Source organism: Malus sylvestris, chromosome 3, assembly GCF_916048215.2.
Source record: "Malus sylvestris chromosome 3, drMalSylv7.2, whole genome shotgun sequence".
NCBI lineage: Eukaryota > Viridiplantae > Streptophyta > Magnoliopsida > Rosales > Rosaceae > Malus > Malus sylvestris.
Window position 1 is genome coordinate 34,679,944 of NC_062262.1, and position 16,678 is coordinate 34,696,621.

The 16,678-nt window shown below is 40.7% G+C and overlaps 3 protein-coding genes across 3 annotated transcripts; 1 reads left to right on the forward strand and 2 right to left on the reverse strand.

Annotated features, from left to right (window-relative positions):
- Positions 1-156: 156 nt before the first annotated feature.
- LOC126614822 (sugar transporter ERD6-like 7) lies at positions 157-8,721 on the reverse strand. The gene is made up of 17 exons (XM_050282493.1): positions 8,352-8,721; positions 8,166-8,228; positions 7,605-7,694; positions 7,443-7,502; positions 7,270-7,335; positions 2,262-2,327; positions 2,087-2,162; positions 1,925-1,989; positions 1,661-1,834; positions 1,499-1,583; positions 1,365-1,408; positions 1,221-1,283; positions 1,069-1,128; positions 936-989; positions 768-827; positions 564-678; positions 157-450 (listed from the first exon to the last, which is right to left on the reverse strand). The coding sequence occupies exons 1-17, from the start codon at positions 8,514-8,516 to the stop codon at positions 335-337; spliced, it is 1,422 nt and encodes a 473-aa protein (XP_050138450.1). The 5' UTR covers positions 8,517-8,721; the 3' UTR covers positions 157-334.
- On the forward strand, positions 2,398-4,383 carry LOC126614823 (uncharacterized). Its single transcript, XM_050282494.1, has 2 exons — positions 2,398-3,726; positions 4,038-4,383. Exons 1-2 carry the CDS (start codon positions 2,664-2,666, stop codon positions 4,073-4,075), a joined length of 1,101 nt encoding a protein of 366 aa, XP_050138451.1. The 5' UTR covers positions 2,398-2,663; the 3' UTR covers positions 4,076-4,383.
- A 1,815-nt stretch (positions 8,722-10,536) lies between the features above and the next one.
- Positions 10,537-12,815, reverse strand: LOC126614819 (probable LRR receptor-like serine/threonine-protein kinase RKF3). The gene has a single exon (XM_050282491.1). The coding sequence runs from the start codon at positions 12,680-12,682 to the stop codon at positions 10,757-10,759; it is 1,926 nt and encodes a 641-aa protein (XP_050138448.1). The 5' UTR covers positions 12,683-12,815; the 3' UTR covers positions 10,537-10,756.
- Positions 12,816-16,678: the final 3,863 nt, after the last annotated feature.

Sequence of the window (16,678 nt, forward strand, 5' to 3'; positions counted from 1 at the left end):
TTTTCTATTTATTCATGGCAAGTGCCTTCGCCCATGAGCGGTAGGTCTCGGGTTCGAGACTTGAAAGCAGCCTCTCCATAAATGGGGGTAAGGTTAGCCGACATTCACCTCTCACAGACCCTGCGTAAAGCGGGAGCCTTGTGCACTGGGTACGACCTTTTTATTCATGGCATAAATCAACTCAATTAATCATCGTAAAAATAGCAGTACAACAACTTTGTGGTTTTAAATTGTAGCATCTTCAAAGATTTTCCATCTTTCTGAATTGAGCTGTCAAATTTTTCAACGAGGATTTTACTTCTAAAAAGAATGCTCTTCATTTCTTCCTTCGGTTCTATTTGTTCATGGCTCCTTGGATCTGTTCCAGTGTTTTCCCTTTTGTTTCGGGCACCAACGACACCACGAACAAAATAGCAAGAGTGTTGATTCCAGCGTACAGAATGAATGTACCTGAAAATCGCGCGCACGTAAATTATCAGCTCTTATCAAATTGCAACCCATTAAGCATGGACTTGGCTTTCAGAACAGTTAGCTTCTGTAACAAGAAAGGAAAATGTAGTTACCGTAGGAGCTCCAACTCAAAAGATAGTTGAACGTGTAGGAACACAACCATGCGCCGAACCAGTTCACTAGCGTTGCTAAGCTTCCGGCCTGCCCTTTAATATTTATCGGGAATATCTGCAGCAGGCGGAAAGTTTGTTTAGATAGGTGACATGATCAACGCAAACATGGACGGATAAATGAGTAAATGGTAAGCGTTTTCTTACCTCAGACATCACAACCCAAGGAACTGCTCCCATTCCTATCGAAAAGGCTCCTATGTAGACCTGAATCCATAAACGAATGGTTAAAAATTTCAAGGAGAAGAAACAAAAAGTTGATTTCAATAGAGAGATGCGCGAGGGAAATATGTCGCCACAAAGCTAATGAATTACCAGTATGCCGGCTACAGCAAGTATGGGAACTGCGTCGAGTGCTAATTCATGAACCTGGTTCACAAAGAGCGATCTCTTGTCAGACTATTGTTGGATAACCTTATACTGAAAGATGTTAAGGTTTGAGGATTACCTTCAGAAAGAATGAAACCGCTGTCATGAGAGAGCTAAGCACCAACCCGGATGCAGAGACCTAGAATTGAGAGGAAAAAGTTAAACCTTCTGATACGAATTGGAATTTGTCTTGGATCATTCTTAGAGCTAAAGCTGTGCACTCTAGTTTACCAAAATTAGAGGCTTTCGTCCAGCTTTATCCATCACGCCTGCAGCAATGCCGGTAACTATAACCTGTAAAGCAGAACCGTGTCAGGATGCTTTCAGTTGAGAAATTAAAAGATTCCAAGAGCTGTCATGGTAGGACTGTCCAACCTGAAGAATAGCATAGATTATAGTTCCAATGCTGGAGGAAAATCCTGTGACATTAGAACGTTTACATTTCAATTGTAGAACAAGATTATCTGCTTTTAAATACCGAAAACATAAAATTAAAGCGGGGGCTTTACCTGCTTGTTCAAAAATATCGCTGACATAGAAACAGACTCCGTTGATTCCACCCAGTTGTTGACAGACCATCAGCCCAATTCCGATCTGATCAAAGAAAAGTTTAACTAGAAGAGAAAGAAAAGAAAACTGTCAGTACAAGCGGCGTGGAGAGAAATTATTACAATGAGTGAGCGCCAGTATCTCCTTTGAAACAAATCCAGCAATTTGGCTTTAGGGAGGGAGTCAAGAGTCACAATATAATCCTGGATTTCTGCTGCTTCATGAGATATGTCAGCATCTTTTCCACGCAGTTTCTGCAGCGCAGCTTCAAAATCTTCCTGGCGTCCTGTCTTTGCCTGCATTGATGATGAAGCTGTAATTGATGTCTTCGTTGTGTTTAATGCTGCTAACTTAGGTAAATACGGAAACAGAAGAGAAATTCTTACCAACCATCTTGGAGACTCGGGAATGAAAAAGAGACCAAAAAGTGTCACGGCGCAGGGAATAAGTCCTGCAATCACCACACAAATGAGCACTCTCTGCCACTGTATTCGAAAACACAGGGTTTTCAAATTCAGCACAGTTTGTCAAAAAAAAAAAAAACTTACCAATTAATGCTAATGTCCGCCAACTTACTACTACCCCGATTATGAAGGAAACAGACACTCCAGTTACGATCATTAACTATACAATATGCGAATGAAAAGGTTAGATAGGATCCAAACAAACAAACAAAATATTGTTAACTAGCTTCAAGAATCGCGTTTCTTGCTACGTATTTACCTGATTTGCAGCAGTCAATCTTCCTCGAAGGGTTTTGGGTGCAATTTCAGCTATGAAAATAGGTACCTTAATTATCATTCATCCAATAGCACATCAGACTTGGTTAATAACTTTGTTAAAATGCATGAAATAAACATGTTGGAATAATGGTGTTGGATGACTAGTGAAATTAGGCTAGTCAACTTTCTTGTTCAAAGTTAGGCAAGTTAGGTTAGTCAAGCAAGATAGGTAAGTTAGGCAAAATTAGGCTTATGATCTTTTTCTTCCCTATATATATGTTTCATCTTGTAATTGTTTCATAAAGCAAATATACATCAAAATTCAATATGGTATCAGAGCTGTGATCTGGGAAAAACCACAAAACACAGCTCTAAAGCAGCCACGAGGTCAACCATTCTAGGCATGGCCTCTCATTCAAAATGGGAAAATCCCAACCACCCGCTCTATCTCCACCACTCGGATCAACCTGGTGCAATCCTCGTACCACAACCATTGGTGGAAGACAACTACAACACATGGGTTCAGTCCATGAGTATGGCCTTAACGGTCAAGAACAAACTTGGTTTTGTTGATGGATCGATCAACAAACCAAGTGAGGATAATTTTGAGGAGCTGCAGCAATGGAATCGCTGCAACAACTTGGTCAAGACATGGCTACTAGGCTCCATGTCAAAGGAGATTTCAGGGAGTGTCATCAACTACAAGGATGCTCGACAAATGTGGACCGATCTGCAGCAGAGGTTCTCACATGTGAATATAGTTCAGCTGTTCCATGTTGAGAACGAGATCCATGATTGCGTCCAAAGCAATATGAGTGTAAGTTCTTACTTCACTAAACTTAAAAGTTTATGGGATGAACGTGATACTTTGTGTTCCATTCCAGCATGCAGTTGTGGAACAAAGAATGAGATGAACTCATATGTTGAAACTCAGAAAACCATGAAGTTCCTTATGGGACTGAACGAATCGTATGCTACGGTTCGAAGCAATACTCTTCTTCTCGAACCACTGCCTACGGTGAACAAGGCATATGCGTTGGTCCTTCGACATGAACCCCAGGTAGAGGTTTCCAATGGGAAAAACACACAACTAGAAACTGCTGTCTTTGCAGTGAAGAATCTGTCGCGAGAACCTACACCTGAAGACAAGGAGATGCGATGTGGAAAGTGCAATAAAACCAATCACATCACCAAAAATTGTCGTGCACATCTCAAGTGCACTTTTTGCGGATGGAAAGGCCACACCTTCGATTTCTGTCGAAAACGGAAAGCAGCCACAGAGACCGAATCCAATCGCCTCTTTTCTTCAAAAGGGAATCAAGTTTCACAAAGTAACAAGCAAGAGACAGTGCCTAATTTCCCGTTCTCTCAGGAGGACTGCAAGCAAATCCTTCAGATGTTGAACAAGAACAAATCATCATTTGCCAATCAAGTCAGTAATCTTCCTAGTCATGAAGAACTTTCAGGTAAAGCCTTCTCTTTTTCATGTAAAGGAACCAAAAGTATTTGGATCCTGGACAGTGGTGCCACGGATCACATAGTTTGCAGTCCTAGTCTCCTTACACACTCACGAGCCGTTGAAAATCATACAGTTGAACTGCCAAATGGTTCCGTTGCCAAAGTCACTCACATTGGACAAGTTGTTTTCTCTCACAATCTTATCCTTGAAAATGTCCTATGTGTGCCATTCTTTAGGTTGAATTTAATATCTATCAGTAAACTAGCCTATGATTCCTTATATGTCACCATTTTCTTCACCCAATTTTGTGTCATTCAGGACCTTCGCTCGAGGAAGATGATTGGGACAGGAACTGAAAGGGATGGACTTTACTACCTCGACCCATCAAAGAAAGGAACATGCAACAATATTAAAACCGTCTCACCAAAGCTTTGGCACCAACGCCTAGGACACCCATCTCATAAAGTCACTTCGTTATTACCTTTATTTAACAATAAGGCTTGTGATTTGGAAAAATGTTTAATTTGCCCATTGGCCAAACAAACAAGATCACCCTTTCCTTTGAGCTCTATTTCTACCAAATCATGTTTTGAATTATTGCATATTGATATTTGGGGTGGTTATCAAGTTGCTTCTATTTCAGGTGCCAAGTATTTCCTTACCATCGTAGATGACTACACTAGAAGCACTTGGGTTTATTTGATGAAACATAAATCTGACACAAAAGACATTTTAGTCGGATTCATTCAAATGATTGAGACTCAATTCAATACCAGAGTTCAAATCATACGAAGTGACAATGGCCCTGAGTTTAAGCTTGAGCAATTTTATGCTCTCAAAGGCATCATACATCAATCTAGTTGTGTCAACACACCACAACAAAATGGTGTTGCCGAACGTAAACACCGGCATTTGCTCAATGTTGCTCGAGCTTTGCTCTTTCAAGCTTGTTTGCCAAAACGTTTTTGGGGGGATGCAATCTTAACCTCAGCCTACCTCATCAATAGAACACCCACTCCACTTCTCCAAGGTAAAACACCTTACGAAAAACTGTTTCACAAAGCACCTAACTATTCCCATTTAAAGGTTTTCGGTAGTTTATGTTTTGCTTCTACACACGCCCAAAGGCCCTCTAAATTCGACCCCCGTGCAATCCAATGCATTTTTCTTGGGTATCCTTATGGTCAAAAGGGTTATAAATTGTTTGATATAAAACACAATAAGACTTTTGTTTCTAGGGATGTTGTTTTTTTTGAAGATCATTTTCCATTCCAAAATCATACCACTTCCGCTGCCCCGTCTCCATCAAACATTACACCCTCACCCATCACGTTTGACTTGACCTCTCCCATTGAGTCGCACTCAAGCCTTGCACCCGAAGAAATAAACATCACCTCTCCCACACTTGCCGACATCACACCACTCTCATCTCCTTTACCTACTACAACTCCACCACCAGATACCTTATCAACACCTTCACATACCCTACACTCTTCACCACCTCCAACCACTCCATCACCAGACCAACCACCTCCACTCCGTCGTAGCACTCGACCGACCAAAACTTCCACATTTTTGCAGGACTTTCATGTTGAGGTGGCCCTCCCTTCCCATGTTGCTCCCACATCTTCCACAAGCATGGTTCAATCATCAGGTACATCTCACCCCATATCTCGTTATTTATCTTATGACCATGTATCCCCCACTCACAAAACCTTTCTCACCACCCTCACCATTATCAAAGAACCCACCAGTTTTTCGCAAGCTGTTCAGGATCCAAAATGGCGTGACGCCATGCAAAAAGAGATTGTTGCCCTTCATGACAATCGCACTTGGACTCTTGTGCCCTTACCACCTCACAAACATCCCATCGGTTGCAAATGGATCTATAAGGTGAAGCTTAAACCTGACGGCAGTGTTGAACGCTACAAAGCTCGTCTCGTTGCTAAAGGCTACAGTCAAATTGAGGGGCTTGATTATCGGGAAACTTTTGCTCCAGTTGCCAAGCTCACCACCGTCCGCGTCCTCCTGAGTATTGCCTCCATACGAGGCTGGCATCTTCATCAACTTGATGTGAACAACGCATTTTTGCATGGTGACTTATACGAGGAGGTTTATATGTCCCTGCCTCCTGGGTTCGGACGAAAGGGGGAGACACGAGTATGCAAATTACACAAATCCATTTATGGTTTAAAACAGGCCTCGAGACAATGGTTTATCAAGCTGTCTAGTGCTCTCAAGACTGCTGGTTTTCATCAATCATGGTCAGATTACTCATTGTTCGTCCGAAACCGTCAAGGCAGTTTTATGGCATTACTTGTGTATGTTGATGACGTGATACTTGCAGGTAACAATTTGAGAGAAATTGAAGAGACTAAACTCTTCCTTTCCCAACATTTTAAACTAAAGGATTTGGGAAAACTCAAATACTTTTTGGGGATAGAAGTTGCAAGATCTAAACAAGGGATTGCCTTGTGCCAACGCAAATATGCGTTGGAGATACTAGAAGATGCTGGGTTCCTTGGTGCGAAGCCCTCACGATTACCAATGGAACCAAACCTGTCCCTTACACAAACTGATGGGACGCTCCTACATGATCCTTCTTCATACAGGCGACTCGTAGGGAGGCTGATTTACTTAACCATCACACGGCCTGACCTGACTTATGTGGTTAATATGTTGAGCCAATTCATGGACAAGCCACGACAACCACACCTTGAAGCGGTGCATAAGGTTCTCAGGTACATCAAACAATCTCCTGGACAGGGAATTCTTTTGCCTTCTACAGGTTCACTACAATTACAAGCCTTTTGTGATGCTGATTGGGCTCGGTGTAAAGACACTAGAAGGTCAATAACCGGTTATTGCATCTTCCTTGGACAAGCACCGATATCTTGGAAAACGAAGAAACAAAGCACAATATCTCGTTCTAGTGCAGAGGCAGAATACCGTTCTATGGCTACTACTTGTTGTGAAGTTATATGGCTAAGAAACATTTTGAAGGACTTGCAAGTAAATCATGCACAACCAGTCACAATGTTTTGTGATAATCAAGCTGCCATGCACATTGCTTCGAACCCAGTGTTTCATGAACGAACGAAGCATATAGAGATAGACTGTCACCTAGTACGTGAGAAGATTCAAATGGGAATGGTGCAAACAGCTTACATACGGACTTCGAATCAACCTGCAGACTTGTTCACCAAACCACTAAGCTCGGCACAATTTGAGGTCTTAATTAGCAAGTTGGGTGTCATCGACATTCACACTCCAACTTGAGGGGGAGTGTTAAAATGCATGAAATAAATATGTTGGAATAATGGTGTTGGATGACTAGTGAAATTAGGCTAGTCAACTTTCTTGTTCAAAGTTAGGCAAGTTAGGTTAGTCAAGCAAGATAGGTAAGTTAGGCAAAATTAGGCTTATGATCTTTTTCTTCCCTATATATATGTTTCATCTTGTAATTGTTTCATAAAGCAAATATACATCAAAATTCAATAAACTTGTCAGGAACATAATACTCAAGTTATAGAGGAGGGTAATAACTCACCACATAAGAAAAGGCTCCCATTCCGTACCCTGTTAGCAGTCTCCCAATGTCCAACGACCAAGCGCCCTTCAACAGAGAAAAGATGGTGAACACGAATAAGCTCAAATGTCAGAAGAGAACATTTGCTTAGTATCTAAAAGCACAGAGAAATTCAAGTGTGAAATTATACAAACCTTGGAGAAGTAAATAGCAAGCCAACCTGCAACACAGAAAGCACAAGACACTCTCAAGGCCTGCGTACAATTTCACAGTGAAGATATCGTTAGATAGCGAATACCAATCAAAACAGAATAAGTATAGCGCTAAAAGTTCTGGACACGAATTCTGAATCATACCCCTTTTCGGCCAAGAAAATCGGTGATTGGCCCAATGGTGATAGCTCCTATCATTGCACCAAATGTCAAAATGGAGCCAAACACTGAATACTGCATACAAAGGAAAAACCAGCAAGTTAATTGAAAGAAAATTTGCGAAAGCATATACTCAAATGGCTTCGAAAACATTCTCCCGTTGTACTGTCAACTCTCTAAAATTCTAAATCATATCAGGAATTAGTTTTTAAGCTTTGTTTCTTGAATTTGAAACTTTTCACGCTCGCCATGTAGGTTTGCTTGGCCAGTACTGCCTCAGATCAAAAGCAATGGCTCGGCATACAATGTAAAACCCTCAGTCATGAGAGAAACTAGCCCCTGGGACGCCATGGTGGTTGTATCCCAAGGCAGTAAAGCAATTGCCACATGAAAAAGATATAGCACATGGAAGTCCATTGGCTTGGGATATCAAACTGCCACCATGGCGTCACCGATGTAGGGAACAGATACAGATTTCTACTCATAAGTTTACACATCCAACAAAACAGCTTGGACCAGTTATAGACGTTCAAATCACTTCCATACCTCTGATAATGATAAACTGAGATCTTCCCGGATTGCAGACTGAGTAGGCGAAGAATAACCAACCTGAAAGCGCTACAAGAGCGTCAAATAAACTATCTAAACATCACAATTTTCCAGGTGAACCGTTAGTCCGTCTCTCTAAAATTTTAACAAAAAGCTAAACAAAAATGCAAAACAATCACTTACACAGCATCCGAACTCATAAGAGCCACAAACTGCAACAAATGTGCTGAGATAAACCATCCATAGATTCCTTCCGCCGCTTCCACCAGCTGATTCGTCTCCTTCCGCCATGAGTGGCACTCTTACTCCCTCCTGCACATCACTCTCCACATCCTCCTTAATGCCCATGCCTGCCTGGATGATTATATAAAGGGAGTTTAAGAACAAGGCCCCTGACAAAACTCCAACTCGAACCGCCTCGATGAACTTGTATAAATGGCAAAGAGAACAAGATTCAAAGAGTAGGGAAGTGTGAGCAGAAACTATGAAATTATGGAAACCATGAAAATTCTCTTTCTTCTTATAGGTAGAGACATAGAGATTGCAACATGCCAGAAGGGATGTAAACTTTTTCTACAAGTATACATATTATTTACATAATATAAATATATTTATATATGTAATATATAATTATATATTTCAAAGTTCTAAAAGTTAGGCACTGCTTCATACTGACAGTGCTCTGCTGGTGTTCCAAGCAGTTACAAATTGACTTGCTTCATACTGACAGTGCTCTGCTTGTATAGGTTCATACAATCTGTTAATTTTCTTTCTTTTTTACTTCGAAATTAATTAATTTTGTGGTCCGATTAATGGCCATTTCAAGAAAAAAAAATCCAATAAATCCCAGTGGATTTGTATTTTTTTTTCTTTTCTTTTTCCCTTGAGATGAATTATTTATTAGGAAATTTTAAATTTTATCTTTTTGGTAACAAAGTATACCGACGATAATATCACTTTTTTAGCACAAAATTTCTTAACTCGTTTAGAAATGTTTCAAAATGATTGAAAATGTTTTTTATTAAACTATTTTTGGAACCAATCTTCTTAAAAATGTAAGTAAATTCTAAAAAAACACTCAAAGTGCTTCCTAAACCCTAAAAGAATCACATGACTGGTATTTCTTGCAGAAAACATTTAAGTGCTTTTGAAACCCAAAATATTTTATCTAAAAGCGTTTTCAGTCATTTTAAAAACTCTTTCAAACAAACTCTCAATCACTGAACAACCATTCTTTGCAGAAAAAAAATTAACCTTTCTTTGAGCTTCTTTTTTGGCTCTCTATGAACAAAAAGAAAGATGAAAATAATTAATTAATGACATTAAACTAATTATATTAAAAAAAATTGTCAACTACTAGATCTTAATCAAGTTAATTTTATCGGATTCACAATTCCACCTTAGACAGAAATAGACAAAAACATCAGGATCTTTTCAGGCTTACAGCCTTGCACCTTGAATTAAATAGGAAAGTTATTGTTTTGTAACTTTTCTATTTCTGGTTAGATCAATCCTCATGCGGTGATGGTGGTGGTGACGGTGTTATTAATTTACATGTTATAAACTAATAATTCAGTGGTTGAGGAGTTGAAACGTCGGGTATTGCAGCTATTCTAAGTGTGGTAGTTGGGATGTAGGGATCAGGCACCCACGTTGCAACAAGACTCCATTTGTCTGTAACCCAGAAATCAAGATAGGAACACAAAATCAAATGACTGACAGATCTGTAGATCTATTCATATTTAAAGATGTATGATCACGAAGGCCAAAAAAAACCCCAGATTCCCTGTAATTAAGATAGAGAATGATATCCGTTCTCTGCACATGTGTATTTATGTCCATCGATTTTTCTTTGATTGATTCAATTCAAAGGGTACAAATAAGTAGGGGCATGTATCGAGAGTAATGGCTAGTTTGGTATTGCTGTGTTTTGAAAAAAAAATTTATTCTGCTGTTCTGTGAGAATAAACGGTTGTGAAATAAAGCTGTAAAGTGTTTGGTAAACTTTTTTGTAAAAATGCTTTTGAAAAAAAAAAGCAGTATTATAATGTCTGGTAAACTTTTATGTAAAACAGATGTGAAAAAAAACCGGTTTTTCAAAGCTGGGTTTTGCAGCTACTTGTTTTTGGCTTTTTTCACCCAAAATTATGAAAAAAAGCTGAAACTGAATGTTTACCAAACATAAAAAAACTCTCAGCTAGCTTTTTTTTATACCAGCTTTTTTTCAAAATGACCTGAGTACCAAACCAGGTCTAAGTTTGCGTCTAAAAATCACTTCCCTCGAGATAAACTAGTATTTGCAGTCTTCAGTCCAATTAGTTCACTACTTCAAACTTGAAAAGAATCTCTAAACAGGAAATTTGGTCGATATTGGAAAGGGAGATTATATTCACAGTGAGAACTTTACAGTGAGAATCGGCTTTAATCATACATATCACATTCACAGTGAGAAATTTCATCACAAAAACCACACAATCTGCACCAACAAACAAATCAGGGTGAACATACCTGTTAGTGGAATGTGTCAAAGACAAAGAGTCACTAGTCCTTTCATCTTTGAGTTAATTAACTTACAAGTCACAACCCTTCTATCTGCTATGGGAGCTTTCCCCGTCTCCATTAGGGCTAGAAGGTAGGTTACTTTCGAATTTATAAGTCTGAAAACCACATGTCGTAGAGAGCTGGATTGAACCACTGCTGCTGTATCTTTCAATATCGTCAATATCTGACACAATGGGAATTGGTCTTTCTGGAATTGATGGAACCGATATACCTGTTTCCAACATTTTCACAGCCTGATCCATCGTTGGCCTAGCATGCAACTGCGGATGAGAACAAAGAACGGCAATCAATACATACTTCTCTAGAACTTCGGGTGCACCCTTCTCCGGCATATCATTTTCAATAACATCTAGCGGTCTTCCTTTCCTCACCAACTCCCACGCCCAATCAGTTACAAGTGAAGGCTGACTATCATTACTCACATGGAGCGCCTTCTTTCCACTCAAAAGCTCAAGAAGCACAACACCAAAACTATACACATCAGTTTTATCCGTCAACTGTCCATACAACGCATACTCTGGAGCAACATAACCCATTGTTCCAGCCACCCTCGTGCTCAAATGCGTCATTCCCTCAGGTGTAAACTTCGCGAGCCCAAAATCTGCTACCTTGGCCTCGAATGTCTCATCCAAGAGTATGTTATTAGCTTTGATGTCCCTATGGATAATAGTTGGTTGAGCCCCGTAATGCAAATAAGCCAATCCCCTCGCCATGCCCAGCGCAATCCTCTGACGAATTGGCCAACTGAGCTTGATCTCAAACGACCCGAACAAATGGTCGTGGAGACTTCCATTCTTCATCAAATCACACACAATGATCCTCTGGTGACCCATCAAAGGAGTATTGGCAATACAATAACCTCTCAATGCAACGAGATTGACGTGCCTAACACTCGCAATCACCTCAACCTCGTGCGCGAAAATTGTGTCGCCAGCAGCCGAGCAGTTCTTGAACCTCTTCAATGCAACTTCAGAACCATCATCCAGAATTCCCTTGTACACATTTCCATATCCTCCTCTCCCAATTACATTGTCCCTGGAGAAATTCTTAGTTGCAGCACTAATCTCTTCGTATTTAAACTTAATTACATTAGTACTTCCACTAATCGACTCTAAAGCAGAACCTAATCCCTGTTCGATTTTATCACTAATATCTTTTTTCCTCTTCTTAGCCCTGAAGTCTTTATATTTATGCCACAAAAACCAAATGCCGGCGATCACAATCAGCAATCCGACACCGCAAGCAACCAATACAATCAAAATTACCTTCTTTTTCTTCTTACCGGATCCCTCCGCCAGGGTTCTGAGCGCGAACAAGCACTCGGCGGTGCCCATATCGGTCGGTGCGAGGAAAGCCGCCACGTAAATGGACGGGTAAAACGTGCAGGTGGAGATGTTTCCGACGGACTCGCCGGTCAAGAACGAGCTCTGCGAGGTCATTCGGGTGGTGCAGAGGGCGCAGGGCGATCCATTTCCGAGAGACTGGTTGCAGGCGGAGGCGACGTCGTTGAGCGAGGTGTTTCCGACTTGGGATTCGAATTGGGACCTGGTGGAGACGTTCGTGCATCCTTCGGAGATCCAGCTGGTCTGGAAGCCGCAGTTGGCCCGAATGTCGAAATTGGGGACGAGCTCGGAGGCTAGGGCTTGGTAGTCCGCCCAGCAGGACTCGGAGGCGTTGGGTGGGGGAAGGAAGTTGCCGGTGCGGCGGAGGTACTCGGAGTCGACGAGGCGGAGGCCCTGGATGAAGTACTGGCACCCGGTGTTGAGGTCGAAGCGGCGGCGGTTATGGGAGCCCGGGTTGAACTGGCGGAGGATGGTGAAGTTGAGGGGGCATGGAGCGGTGGAGTTTAGCTGGGAGAGAGATGGGGTAGGGGAGGAGGAGAGGAGGAGGAGGAGGAGGAAGAGGAAGGAGGAGGACATTAGTGTTTCATAAGGAGCTGTTTGGATGGGCATGGTGCGGCGGAGGAAAGTCCTTACTGCGGCAGTAAAGAAGTGCTTACTGTGGTTGGATAGTTTATTCCAGCCAACCAGGTTGACTGTTGATGAAAATGGCGGCAAGCTGTGAGAAGGTGGTTGGTTACTTCCGCACGCCCACAACAACCGCCTCGTGCGTGTCATTTCTGAAAGAGATATTTGTCGGTTTTGTCCCGAATTTGTATAGAGCTGCTAATTTTTTCACTAAATTTTAATTTTAACCGATTACCTTACCTAAACTTTTATAATTTGCTAATCTCCTCCTAAACTTTAACTTTAGTCAATTGCCTACCTAAAATTTTATAAATAGTCAATTTCCTTCCTAATGTTAGATTTCAAAATTTCTCATTCAATTTTCATTCTTTTTGTCACCATATGGTTATCACCAATTTTCATTCTTTTAATTGTTCACATGATCAAAACGAATGAAAAATTAGATAAAATATTTTAAAATTATGATGTCAGGTGAATAATTGGCTATTTATAAAAGTTTATGGGAGAATTAACATCTCTATACAAGTTGGGGGCATTAACAAATACCTTTATATACCTCTTTGAATGAGGATTTTTCAAAAGCGAAGATCAAGGCTGCTCTCTTCGATATGCATCCCCGGGCTCGGATGGCTTTTCGCTACTGTTCTTTCAAAAATATGAGGACATTGTTAGGAAAGACGTTTCTCTGGCTATCAAATATTTCCTCTTTTTTGGGAAGATGCTTAAGAAAATCAATTACACTCATGTTGCCCTTATTCCAAAGCAAAGTCACCTTACTGAAATGCGTCATTTTCGCCCTATAAGCCTATGTAATGTGCTCTGCAAAATTGCTTCCAAGGTCATGACAAACCATATGAAAGCCTTCATGCCAGAGTTAATCTCCTCAAACCAAAGTGCTTTTGTACCCGGTAGACAGATTTCTGACAATTCTGTCTTTGCCACTAAGGTTGCCCACTATCTAAAGCGATGACGCCAAGGTATGAAGGGCTTTATGGCCTTAAGCTCGATATGAGTAAGGCCTACGATAGGACTGAGTGGTCCTATTTGGAAAAGGTCCTACTGAAGCTGGGCTTTTTGACAAAGTGGATGAATCTCATCATGGCATGTGTGAGTTCGGTTTCCTTTGCTTTTCTTATCAACGGGGAGCCTAAAGGGTACCTCCATCCATCCAGGGGTCTTAAGCAGGGAGACCCGTTGTCATCATATCTCTCTCTCTTATGCGCGAAGGGTCTTTCCGCTCTAATTGCAAAAAAGGAAAGGGATAATCAGATTTTTGGTATTAAAGTTTATCGTAATGCCCTCATCATTCACATCTGTATTTTGCTGATGATAGCATGCTTTACTCTTTTGCGTGTAAGGCAACATGTGAGGAAATCCGGTCCACTCTTAGGGTATATGAACGAGCATCGAGGTAAATGGTCAACCTATTGAAAAGTTATGTCTGTTTCAGCAAGAACCTGAACTGAAACTCTCAGCTAAACTTAGCCCGTGTGTTGGGTGTCTCTTGGACTGAGAAACATGATAAATACTTATGGCTTCCTACGCTTGTGGGCCACAAAAAGAGTGTTTGCTTCAACAATATCAAGGAACGCCTTTGGAAACGGTTGCATGGTTGGAAATGAAATCTTCTCAGTGATGTTGGTAGAGAGAATTTTGTCAAGGTAGTGGCTTAATTCATCCCCCTCTACTCAATGAGCTGCTACCTTCTCCCCAAATCCTTTTGTGATGATTTAAATCAGCTAGTGGCAAAGTTTTGGTGGGGTGGTGCCGGTGATGCACGAAAAATTCATTGGTTGGCCTGGGATAAACTATGTCTTCCAATGAGTGATGGTGGTTTGGGATTCAAGAACTTATATGCTTTTAACATTGGCCTCCTAGCCAAACAAGGTTGAAAGCTTATTTCTGAGTCTTCTTCTTTGGTTTTGCGCGTGCTGAAAGCTAAATATTTTCCTCATTGCTCATTCCTTGAGGCTATGATCAAGTTGGACGCTTCTTGAGATTCAATTTACATTTGGAATGACCAATGACTCCCTTTGCCTTCGAGTCTTAAAATTTTCTCCCTAAAACCTCCATCATGTAGGGTGTTTTATGTCATGGATCTCATCGATCATACTGGTGCTTAAAGGTACCACTTGTTAAGAGTATTTTCATTGAATCTGATGCGATTTTGTCTCTTCCACTTAGCATTCGTTGCCCAGATGATCGGTTGATCTGGCATTATGACAAAAAAGGTTCATTTACGGTTAAGAGTGCATACCATATTGCACGAGATTCTTTGCAACAGCGAATGGAGGCTCCCTCGACATCCTCTAATGTGAATTCCTTAGGTTTGCTCTGGAAGAAACTCTAAGCAGCCAGGGTGCCTACCAAGGTTAAAATTTGTACTTGGAAAATTTCTAGAGATATTATCCCCACCAAGATGAACCTGAGAAAAAAGAGGGTTAATTATGATCTTCTTTGCTCTCTATGTGGCGCCCCTGAAGAATCTACCTCGCATGTGATGAGGGACTGTGCTTTTGCCAAATGCATGTGGTTGGTCATCCATATGAGTCTCACCCTTTGGATTTGCTGAGTTGTATAGTTCTTTAGGCTGAGCACTTTTTAGCCCTTAATTTCGATGTTTGCCTTATGGTGATGTGGGCTATTTGGGGAGCAAGGAACGAGAAGCTTTGGAATGATAAGGTTGAAAATCCTGATATTGTCCTATCTCGCTGTCTCTGTTGGTGGCAAGAATATAACCGTTATTTGCCTTGTCACCCCTCCCCTCATTCTCCTCCTACTACTTCTCATTGGTCTTGCCCTCCCACTTCCATGCTCAAAATCAACACTGATGGTATGTGCAATAAGCAGTCCAAATGGGGAGGTATTGGCATGGTGATCCAGGATGATCAGGGTGTTTTTGTGGCGAGATTGACAAAAACTTTTGATCATATTGGCTTTCATCTAGTTAGTAAGACGTTGGCTGCTAGAGAGGGTGCTTTGTTGGTGACTCAAAAGGGGTTTTCAAAATTTCATGTTAGAAAGCGATTCTCTCCAGATTGTGGCAACGCTTAATGATCCCTCCATTAATTTGTCTATCATTAGGCACATTATTGAGGATTCAAATGCGCTTCTTGCCTCAGTCACTGGAGCTGTTTCCACCTGTGTTCGTCGTCAAGCAAATGGTTATGCCCACTGGCTAGCGCACTATGCTCTTATTTCAAATTCCAATTGTACCTGGAATGGGATCCCCCCAAATCTGATTCTAGACCCCCTTTTGAAAGATGTTTTGTTGTAATGATCCCTTGATTTGGATGAATGAAATGCTATCGCCCTTTCTCAAAAAAAAAAAAAAAAAAAAACACTACGTGTGTGTCTCTCTTTTCCAAGGCCAAGCCCTGTCCAAGTCTTGCCCACTTTCCTACAACAAGAATGACATTGCAACATTTCGCCGGAACTTAACACATATTTGTTAGAATACTAAAACGCACGGCAATACAATTAAAAGTAGCACAAACTCTCCATTTTTCGTCAAAATGAACCCACCTTTTAACATATCAATGATTTTTAGCATAGAAGATGTCCTTTTTCAACCTTTTCATTTGAATTTAACACATTGTAATAAAGTTCCACATGTTAATATGCATGCACCAAAATCTACCAAATTAAAATATTATTGTCCCGTTTAAAACGTAACACTTTTTCACAATAAAATATTTAAATTCAAAGATATATGGTTAACCAATAAGTTATTTCGAACATTTTCTTACTTTTGATTGTGAAGTCGTTTCCAAGTTGAGCTTATAGCTACCACTTACCAGACTTAACTATTTTATTCTATATTTTTATGAATATTAACGGGTTGAATTTGTAGCACTACTTTTTACACACGTTTCTGTAAGGCCTACTCCGTAATGTACTTTAACTATCTGAATTGTCTATCTTTTAGAACATCATACATAGATCATCATTGCAAAAAATTAGATAAATTCAAAATCATTA

What these genes read in the sequence shown, in the direction of transcription:
- LOC126614823 (XM_050282494.1), top strand. Translation starts at nt 2,664, where the DNA reads ATGGCCTCTCATTCAAAATGGGAAAATCCCAACCACCCGCTCTATCTC. An exon ending in TAGTCATGAAGAACTTTCAG is followed by an intron (nt 3,727 to 4,037) that starts GTAAAGCCTTCT and finishes TGTGTCATTCAG; the next exon opens with GACCTTCGCTCGAGGAAGAT.
- LOC126614822 (XM_050282493.1), bottom strand. Translation starts at nt 8,516, where the DNA reads ATGGGCATTAAGGAGGATGTGGAGAGTGATGTGCAGGAGGGAGTAAGA. An exon ending in TTGCTATTTACTTCTCCAAG is followed by an intron (nt 7,336 to 7,442) that starts GTTTGTATAATT and finishes TCTCTGTTGAAG; the next exon opens with GGCGCTTGGTCGTTGGACAT. An exon ending in CGATATTTTTGAACAAGCAG is followed by an intron (nt 1,409 to 1,498) that starts GTAAAGCCCCCG and finishes CTAATGTCACAG; the next exon opens with GATTTTCCTCCAGCATTGGA.
- LOC126614819 (XM_050282491.1), bottom strand. Translation starts at nt 12,682, where the DNA reads ATGCCCATCCAAACAGCTCCTTATGAAACACTAATGTCCTCCTCCTTC.